We start from the raw sequence: 10,305 nt of genomic DNA on the forward strand, positions 1-10,305 counted from the left end.
ATTTTGACAAAATTTTCTATAGAAAAAAAAATGTGACAAAATTTTCTATAGATATAACATTTTGACAAAATTTTCTATAGAAAAAAAAATTTGACAAAATTTTCTATAGACATAAAATTTTGACAAAATTTTCTATAGTAATAAAATTTTGACAAAATTTTCTATACAAATAAAATTTAGACAACATTCTCTATAGTAATAAAATTTTGATAAAATTTTCTATAGAAATAAAATTTTGACAAAATTTTCTATAGTAATAAAATTTTGATAAAATCATCTATAAAAATAAAATTTTAACAAAATTTTCTTTAGAAATAAAATTTTGACAAAATTTTCTTTAGAAATAAAATTTGGACAAAATTTTCTATAGCAATAAATTTTTGCCAAATTTTCTATAGAAATAAAATTTTGATAAAATTCTCTATAGAAATAAAATTTTTACAAAATTTTCTATAGAAATAAAAATTTAATAAAATTTTCTATAGAAATAAAATTTTGACAAAATTTTCTATAGAACTAAAATTTTGACAAAATTTTCTATAGAAATAACATTTTGAAAAAAGTTTCTATAGAAATAAAATTTTTACAAAAGTTTCTAAAGAAATTAAATTTTAACAAAATTTTCTGTAGAAATAAAATTTCGACAAAATTTTTTATAGAAATAAAATTTTGACAAAATTTTCTATAGAAATAAAAATTTGATAAAATTTTTATAGAAATAACATTTTGACAAAAGTTTCTATAGAAATAAAATTTTGACAAAAGTTTCTATAGAAATTAAATTTTAACAAAATTTTCTATAGAAATAAAATTTCGACAAAATTTTCTATAGAAATAAAATTGTGACAAAATTTTCTATAGAAATAAAAATTTGATAAAATTTTCTAAAGAACTAAAATTTTGACAAAATTTTCTATAGAAATAAAATTTTGACAAAATTTTCTTTAGAAATAAAATTTTGACAAAATTTTCTATGGTAATAAAATTTTCGAAAAATTTTCTATGGAAATAAAATTTTGACAAAGTTTTCTATAGATATAAAAATTTGACAAAATTTTTTATAGAGATAAAATTTATGAAAAGTTTTCTATAGAGATACAATTTTGACAAAATTTTCTATAGAAATAAAATTTTAACAAAAATGTCTATAGAAAAAAAAACAATTGACAAAATTTTCTATAGAAATAAAATTTTGACGAAGTTTTCTATAGAAGTAACATTTTGACAAAATTTTCGTTAGATATAAAATTTTGACAAAATTTTCTATAGGAATAAAATTTTGGCAACATTTTCTATAGAAATAAAATTTTGACAAAATTTTCTATAGAAATACCATTTTGACAAATATTTCTATAGAGATAAAAATTTGACAGCATTTTTTTATAGCGATAAAATTTATGAAAAAACAGAAGTAACATTTTGACAAAATTTTCTTTAGTAATAAAATTGTGATAAAATTTTCTATAGAAATACAATTTTAACAAAATTTTTCTATAGAAATAAAATTTCGTTGTTGTTTTTTTATTTCAGCTTAAAACCATACATTGACTAAACTACAAGAGTAGCTTAACCAACAGAGGAAAAGAATGTTTGTCAAATTTATTTGGGCAAAGCCCTATAGACTGCAAGATGGTTGGATGGACGCACGTTTCGGAATTACCACATTCCTCATCAGCATCCTCTACTTGCAGCAAAACTATCAACCAATTATCAGAATAAATTCAGGCAGTTTATTAAACCCAACAAAAACCACACTTGAACCCTCCGAAAAAAGGTTTTACATTGATAGCCGGCTTATGCCGAAATAAATTCGAAACAAACATATCTCTTTTCCTATGCCACTGTCTAATCATCGATTTGAATTCACATGGCTGGGTTTATTTTGAGCGTGCCTCCTCTTCTTTTTCCATTTGTTTTGTTTTGTTATTGTTGGTTTTGTTCTTTAAGCAAAACAAATGGAAAAAGAAGAGGAGGCACGCTCAAAATAAACCCAGCCATGTGAATTCAAATCGATGATTTGACAGTGGCATAGGAAAAGAGATATGTTTGTTTCGAATTTATTTCGGCATAAGCCGGCTATCAATGTAAAACCTTTTTTCGGAGGGTTCAAGTGTAGTTTTTGTTGGGTTTAATAAACTGCCTGAATTTATTCTGATAATTGGTTGATAGTTTTGCTGCAAGTAGAGGATGCTGATGAGGAATGTGGTAATTCCGAAACGTGCGTCCATCCAACCTTCTTGCAGTCTATAGGGCTTTGCCCAAATAAATTTGACAAACATTCTTTTCTTCTGTTGGTTAAGCTACTCTTGTAGTTTAGTCTATGTATGGTTTTAAGCTGAAATAAAAAAACAACAACAATGCTTAAAGAACAAAACCAACAATAACAAAACAAAAGAAATAAAATTTCGACAAAATTTTCTATAAAAATAAAATTTTGACAAAATTTTCTATAGAAATAAAATTTTGACAAAATTTTCTATGGAAATAAAATTTTGACAAAATTTTCTATAGAGATAAAAATTTGACAAAATTTTTTATAGAAATAAAATTTTGACAAAATTTTCAATAGAAATAACATTGTGACACAGTTTTCTATAGAAATAAAATTTTGATAAAATTTTCAATAGGAATAAAATTTTGACAAAAGTTTCTATAGGAATTAAATTTTAACAAAATTTTCTATAGAAAGAAAATTTCGACCAAATTTTCTATAGAAATAAAATTTAGACAAAAGTTTCTATAGAAATTAAATTTTAACAAAATTTTCTATAGAAATAAAATTTCGACAAAATTTTCTATAGAAATAAAATTTTGACAAAAGTTTCTATAGAAATTAAATTTTAACAAAATTTTCTATAGAAATAAAATTTCGATAAAATTTTCTATAGAAATAAAGTTTTAACAAAAGTTTCTATAGAAATTAAATTTTAACAAAATTTTCTATAGAAATAAAATTTCGACAAAATTTTCTATAGAAATAAAATTTTGACAAATTTTCTATAGAAATACAATTTTAACAAAACTTTTCTATAGAAATAAAATTTTGACAACATTTTCTATTGAAATAAAGTTTTGACAAAATTTTCTATAGAAATAAAATTTTGACAAAATTTTCTATAGAAATAAAATTTTGACAAAATTTTCAATAGAAATAAAATTTTGACAAAATTTTCTATAGAAATAAAATTTTGACAAAATTTACTATAGAAATAAAATTTTGACAAAATTTTCTATAGAAATAAAGTTTTGACGAAGTTTTCTATAGAAACAAAATTTTTATAGAAATAAAATTTTGACAAATTTTTCTATAGAAATAAAATTTTGACAAAATTTTCTGTGGGAATAACATTTTGACAAAATTTTCTATAGAAATAAAATTTTGACAAAATTTTCTATAGAAATAAAATTTTGACAAAATTTTCTATAGAAATAAAATTTTTACAAATTTTGATTTATTTATACGTTTTAAATCTATTAGTCAGTTGGTTAAAATGAATTAAAGTTTGTAATAATTTATATAAGTACAAAGAATATTATAAATTATTGATAGTACTACTAAATAAAAAAATGGGTTAATATTTGAGGGGATTATATTTATATTTATTGTTTATTTTATTTTATTACAAAAATTTTATTTTCTATGCGAAAACCCAACACAGTATCGGCTTTAAGTCAAGAGATTGTCCGCTATCATTTTTCATAGAATAGTGGATGCCTGTTGAGATCTTAGTCCACGTTGTTCGGTAATTTTAAATTGCAACAGCACTACCAGATATGTAGCCATAAATGAGACATTCTGAAAAAAAGTTAATTCAAATAAATATGATCTCCATTTTTTTTTAATTTCCCTTACCGATGTTATCAATTCCCGATTAATGGTAGCATAACCATCCAAATTCATAGTAGGAGGATTCTTAGCAATTGCCACTAGAAACATTTCCACCTCTTTTTGGGTCGAAGTATCCACTGCAGTTAAATTGATATTTAAGAGTTGCGTTTGAAAATCCAAACCGACTTTCTGTGATGCATAATGAGCTTCATTACAAATGATGTACAATAAACCCATGCAATAGAAAACAATAACAAATAGACCGATTTCCTTGAAGGTGGCTCCATGATCAAGAATTTCACTGAATGACCCATAGGTGGCAATAATGGTGGTGAAGAATACCACTAAACAATACATTCCATACATATTGGAATATGCACGTCCTGTGAAAATGACGAAACAAAATACAAAATTTGTAAAAATCAATTTGTTAGAATATTTATTCTCTAGAAATAAATTTATGAGAGAATTTTCCATATTTTCATATTTTGTCAATAGATGTCGTGGAACTCGTTTATATGCAGTGCTACCAACCACATTGTGTATTCCATACCAGAGAATGAAGCCGAGCCATTCGGCTGCGGCTGACATTAAATTTTTGCCTCAGGCGGCGGCGCCTAAGCCGATAAAAATTTGCCTATTCGGCGGAGGACAATTATCCGTTATAAAATCAATTTGAAGTTGCTCGAATAGGAATAAGATTAGTTGTACTACCAATCTTACAATCAAATTTACATCTCATTCAAATTTTCTGAGCTAAATTTTTGTAAAATTATTATAGCAGCTTGAAAATGATTGTTTGTGGGTGGAAGGTTCATAATTTTGGAAAATATATGACAATTATAAATACATTTTTCTTATTTCAATCGATATTTTTAATTAATTGGCGTCTAAATTTGAGCCGAGATGAGTCGACATATTCGCCGGCGGCGTCGACTGGCAATAAATGGTCGGCGGCGACTGAAATCGGGGGCGCGACAGGTCAAAGATTTCATGTCTTTCAAATACGAATACAAATTTTGCTTAGCATAGAAGACGCATTTCTTTAAAATAAAGTTATTTTCCTTGTCCAAAAGTCGATAAACTTTTCAATGAAGTCGTATTGTCCTTATAATTAAGTGATTTGAATTAAAAATGGGTATCTTAACATGAAAGAAAAAGTTTATAGGCTAAGGTCAACTTGACTTTAATAATTCAGAAAAATTCTTTAAATTTAATGAAATTGTCTTTAAATTTGTTGTCTTTTTGCATCTTGACTACAAAGCAAAAAATCGTTCAAATATAGGACATGTTTTTCAAAACTTTATTTTAAAGAAGTTTTTTACTTCAAACATAGCATAATTTCTACTGGAAGTCGAGTTCTAATTTGGAAAATAAAGTTGCCGTTAACTCGTTTTTAAAGGACTTTGATAGCATATGAAGAAAAAGCTGCGAAAGCGAAAAATTAAAATTTGCTTCCTAGAAGCAAGTACACAAAACTTAAATTTAAAAGAGAATTGTGTCTTAAAAGTATCCTTACTTGTATTCTCCGCTTCTTTGGCTCGGAATTAATACCAAATTTTTTAAAGTAAAGACAAAATCTTTGGAACCGAGTATGCTTTTTTTTTCAGTGTAAGCAGAGGCGATTTTAAAAGGGAAAATGTTGGTATTTTGACCATTTTTGTGGAAATCAGAAAAACATATATATGGGAGATATATCTAAATATGAACCGATTTCAACCAAATTGGGCACGCATAGCTACAATGCTAATTCTACTCCCTGTGCAAAATTTCAACTAAATCGGAGTAAAAAATTGGCCTCTGTGGTCATATGAGTGTAAATCGGGCGAAAGCTATAAATGGGAGCTATATATAAATCTGAACCGATTTCAATCAAATTTGGCACGTATAGCTACAATGCTAAATCTGCTAAATCTCCCTGTGCAAAATGTCAACCAAATTGGGCCAAAACTCTGGCTTTTGAACCATATTAGTCCATATCGGGCGAAAGATATATATGGGAGCTATATCTAAATCTTAACCGATTTCAATAAAATTTTGCACACTTAACTGCACTACTAATTGTACTCCTAGTGCAAAATTTCAAACAAATTGGGCCAAAACTCTGGCTTCTGGGTCCATATTAGTGCATATCGGGCGAAAGATATATATGGGAGCTATATCTAAATCTGAACCGATTTCTTCCAAAATCAATAGGGTTCTATTCTGACCCAAATTAGGAACATGTGCCAAATTTGAAGGCGATTGGACTTAAATTGCGACCTAGACTTTGATCACAAAACTGTGTTCTCAGACAGACGGACATGGTTATATCGACTCAGGGACCCACCCTGAGCATTATTGCCAAAGACACCATGTATCTATCTCGTCTCCTTCTGGGTGTTACAAACATATGCACTAACTTATAATACCCTGTTCCGCAGTGTGGCGCAGGGTATAAAAATTGACAAAATTTTCATCAGAAAAAAAATTTTAAGACAATTTTCTATAGAAAAAATGTTGACAAAATTTTATATAGAAATAAAATGTTGACAAAAATTTATATAGAAAAAAAATTGACAACATTTTCTATGGAAATAAAATCTTGTCCAAATGTTCTATAGAAATAAAATTTTGACAAAATTTTCTATAGAAATAAAATGTTGATAAAATTTTCTATAGAAATAAAATGTTGACAAAATTGTCTATAGAAATAACATTTTGACAAAATTTTCTATAGAAATAAAATTTTGACAAATTTTTCTATAGAAAAAAATTTTGAACAAATTTTCTATAGAAATAAAATTTTGACAAAATTTTCTATAGGAAAAAAATTGAGAAAATTTTCTTATTTCTATAGAAATTGACAAAATTTTCTATAGAAAAAAAATTGAAAAAAATGTCTATAGAAATAAAATTTTGACAAAATTTTCTATAGAAAAAAAATTTTACAAAATTTTCTATAGAAATAAAATCTTGTCAAAATGTTCTATAGAAATTAAATTTTGACGAAATTTTCTACAGAAAAAAAAATTAACAAAATTTTCTATAGAAATAAAACGTTGACAAATAATAGAAATAAAATTTTGATAAGATTTAAAATTTTGACAAAATTTTCTGTGGAAATAAAAATATTTAAAAATAAGATTTTTTTGTTTGGTAAGCGTTTGTTAAAATTTTGATAGCTTTTTTTCTGCCTCGACCGTGATTCCATATGGTGTTGTTATGGTGACATTTAATTTAACAAATGACATTTACCATTTAAAACAAAGTAAATTTGATGAAGTTGAAAAAATGTAAAAAAAATAGCAAAATAAAAAAGAACTTTTTATATAGAATATTTTAATGAAATTTTTATATCGATATCAAATTTTGTTAAAATTTTCTATTGATTTTCAATAAAAATAAATTGTGTTAAATTTTTCTGTAGAAATAATATTTTAACAAATATTTTTACCGAATAAAAATGTTTTCTTTTGAAAATTTTGAAAGAAAAATATAAAAATGTAAAATAGTTCTTTTATAGAATAAAATCAACGAAACATAAGATAACAAAATTTTCTTTGGAAATTTTCTTAGTCAAAAACTCTAAAAATTGTCTATAGAAAAGAAGTTTTTTTGTTAGTTTCATCAAATATTTTTAAGTTTTCTATAAACTTGACAAAAAAAAAATTTCACCAACATCTTCCATAAAAAATCAACTATGTTGAGTGAATTTTCTATAGAAAATTTGCATTTAAAAAAATCTTTTATAGATGACTTTGGTCTATGATAAGTCAATCAAATTTTGAGATTGGACAATTTTTGTTGACACAAAATTTTGGGGAATTTCATTATCATACGCCGTGGTATTCATTTTTATTACAAATAGATGATGCAAAGTTTCATTAAATTTGAAATTTTCAAACAAATCTAGAAAATTTTCTTTAGAAGAAAATTAAAAAAAATTCACCAAGGTCTTCCATAAAAAAATCAACAAAAACTATCTTGAGAAAATTTTCTGTAGAATATTTTCATTTAAAAAAATCTTTTATAGAAAGAAAAATATAAAAATTTCAACAAAATTGTCTATATAATATAATAAAAAATCTAAAAAAATAATTTGACAAATTTTTTCTATAGAAAATTTTTATGTAAAATTTTTCAATAGAAAAAAAATTAAAAATTTCGCCAAAGTCTTCCATGGAAAAAATTCAACGCAAACTGTTTGGAAAATTTTTCTACAGAAAACAAAAAAAGTTCATCACTTCACTTGTGTTTTTTAATTTTTTGTTTTAATCGTTATTGAACCTTTCTATCGATATCCAGTTAAAAATATGTGGAAAAAAGATCTCCAAAAAATTAATTTTAAAAAGTTCTTCTAGGAAAAAATTCAACGAAGTTTTTGTTTAAAAATTTTCTGTATTAAATTTCTATGTAAAAAAAAAAACCTAAAATGTTCTGTAGAGTTAAGTCAAAAATTGGTGTTAAATAAAAAAAATTTTTAAGTCAAAAATTGGTGTTAAATAATTTTTTTTTTTAACTCAAATAAGAATTTTGACGCAATTTTCTCGATCCTAAAATTTTTATAGATTTACGTATAAACAATGATTTTTGAAAAAATTTACATTTTTTGAAATTGTAAAATGTGCTTACCCAATTGCTGCATCATATGACTCAAATCGACCCATAAATAACGATGCTCAGTAATTTTTTGAGCTGGCTTTTCACCAGTCAATGTCTTCTTTAAGGATTCTGATAAGGCTTTACTGGCAATACCAAAAGCTGTGCAGTTGATATACCTGAAATGACCGTCTTAACAAAAATTCTAAGAGAATTTTATCCCTAAATGCCTTCTTACCATAAACTACAGAAACCATTTAACATGGCTATCAAGGGATAATAGGCAAAAGTGTACCATAATTTAAAATCCGGTTGCAGGAAATATTGAGACAAATTAATAGCAATGCTCAGACCCCAGGAGAATATACACAGGCCCCAGGTTATGGGATATAAATTTGGAAATTCAATAGGAGTTCCGGTGACCTTGTAGAATTTCAATTGATAATTGGTCCACATATTTTTGAATATAGCCACTTGGGGACCATGACGCCAACTTGCCACTGGCAATAGGAAATTCGTAAACAGCAAACTGATAAAGATGACATTGTAGATGGCCTCATCGAAACGTTTATCGGGATTATCTCTAAAATTGTTCACTCTCTCCTTTAGCACCATTACCACTAATATCGTTTGTAGGCTATAGACGATAAGGGCCCACAGGAATTGTTTCGAAAACCAAGAATAGCCCGTACGAGGTATTCCTGGTATGGGTGGATTACGTTTTAGAGGCATTACACCCATAATTTGGAAGAGAACCAGCAAACTCTTGGTGTTGTGATAGAAGGAATCATGTTTATCCAAGAGTTCGGGGTCATCGACAACCTCTTCTTTACGTACATAGTAGTCTTCCAAATTGGCTCCATCATTTTTGGCCAAAAAATTTATTTTATTTCTAAAAGTCAACTCATCATGTAAAAATGTCTTTTGGTTGGGATTCAATACTGTAGTTATACGAGGCGATGGTGGAGTTTCACAGCTCACATTAGCCCAAAATGCCATGTTGGTTCGAATTAAGTTTTCCGATTTGATTTTCTCGTAATCCAAAGGTTTTAGTTAAACTGTTGAGGTTTCCTGTCCAAGGAGACAGTTTTATATGCTTTTGTGAAAGATCATTTAAAATGCATTGATGACTTTGGTCTATGTTGAGTCAACAAAACTTAGAGGAGGAACATTTTTGTTGACATAAAATTTTTGGGAATTCCAAATTTCATAGGCCATGCAGTGTCACCAGGTGTCAAGGTCAAGGGTACGGGTGAATGCTTAATTTTCATTACACCCAGATGATGCAAAGCTTCATTTGCATAAGGTTAGGCTAGGTCGTTTACCGGAATAACGTCGTCAATGATGAGTTAGGTCAAAGACCTTGGTCTCGACCTAGACTATGATTAAAAAAATGTGTTCACAGACAGACGGACTTGGCTAAATCGATCCTGAGCATTATTGCCAAAGAGGTCCTAGCTTGGGCTTGGGTCCGCGTAATGATGATGTACCTTCTGCAGAACACGAGTCATAGTGCTTCGAAAGCCGCAAAAAATATGTATTCCGATTTTTATTGTAATTTCTGTTTGTAATAGTCTATGATATCGAGCTTCGAATACAAAACTAAAATTTTGATATAATTGACGAGAAATTTTTTTAAAAAATATTTGTATTTTAAGCTTTTTTGGTCGCAAATGGGGTTATATTACGTGGATGGTGTAAGAAAACGAATTTGGCTAAGTTAAATATTTTGTGCATGTATTGGTGGTGGGTCTTAAACTAGAGAAATACAATTTTGACAACATTTTCTATAGAAATGAAATTTTGGAAAATTTTTCTATAGAAATACAATTTTGACAAAATTTTCTATAGAAATAAAATTTTGAAAAATTTTCTATAGAAATAAAATTTTGACA

The 10,305-nt window shown here is 26.6% G+C and overlaps 1 protein-coding gene across 1 annotated transcript; it reads right to left on the minus strand.

Annotated features, from left to right (window-relative positions):
- Positions 1-3,697: 3,697 nt before the first annotated feature.
- LOC142227314 (gustatory and odorant receptor 21a-like) lies at positions 3,698-9,409 on the minus strand. Its single transcript, XM_075297778.1, has 4 exons — positions 8,649-9,409; positions 8,444-8,589; positions 3,854-4,212; positions 3,698-3,796 (listed from the first exon to the last, which is right to left on the minus strand). Exons 1-4 carry the CDS (start codon positions 9,407-9,409, stop codon positions 3,698-3,700), a joined length of 1,365 nt encoding a protein of 454 aa, XP_075153893.1.
- Between the last annotated feature and the right edge of the window lie 896 nt (positions 9,410-10,305).

Source organism: Haematobia irritans, chromosome 2, assembly GCF_050003625.1.
Source record: "Haematobia irritans isolate KBUSLIRL chromosome 2, ASM5000362v1, whole genome shotgun sequence".
NCBI classification, from domain to species: Eukaryota; Metazoa; Arthropoda; class Insecta; order Diptera; family Muscidae; genus Haematobia; species Haematobia irritans.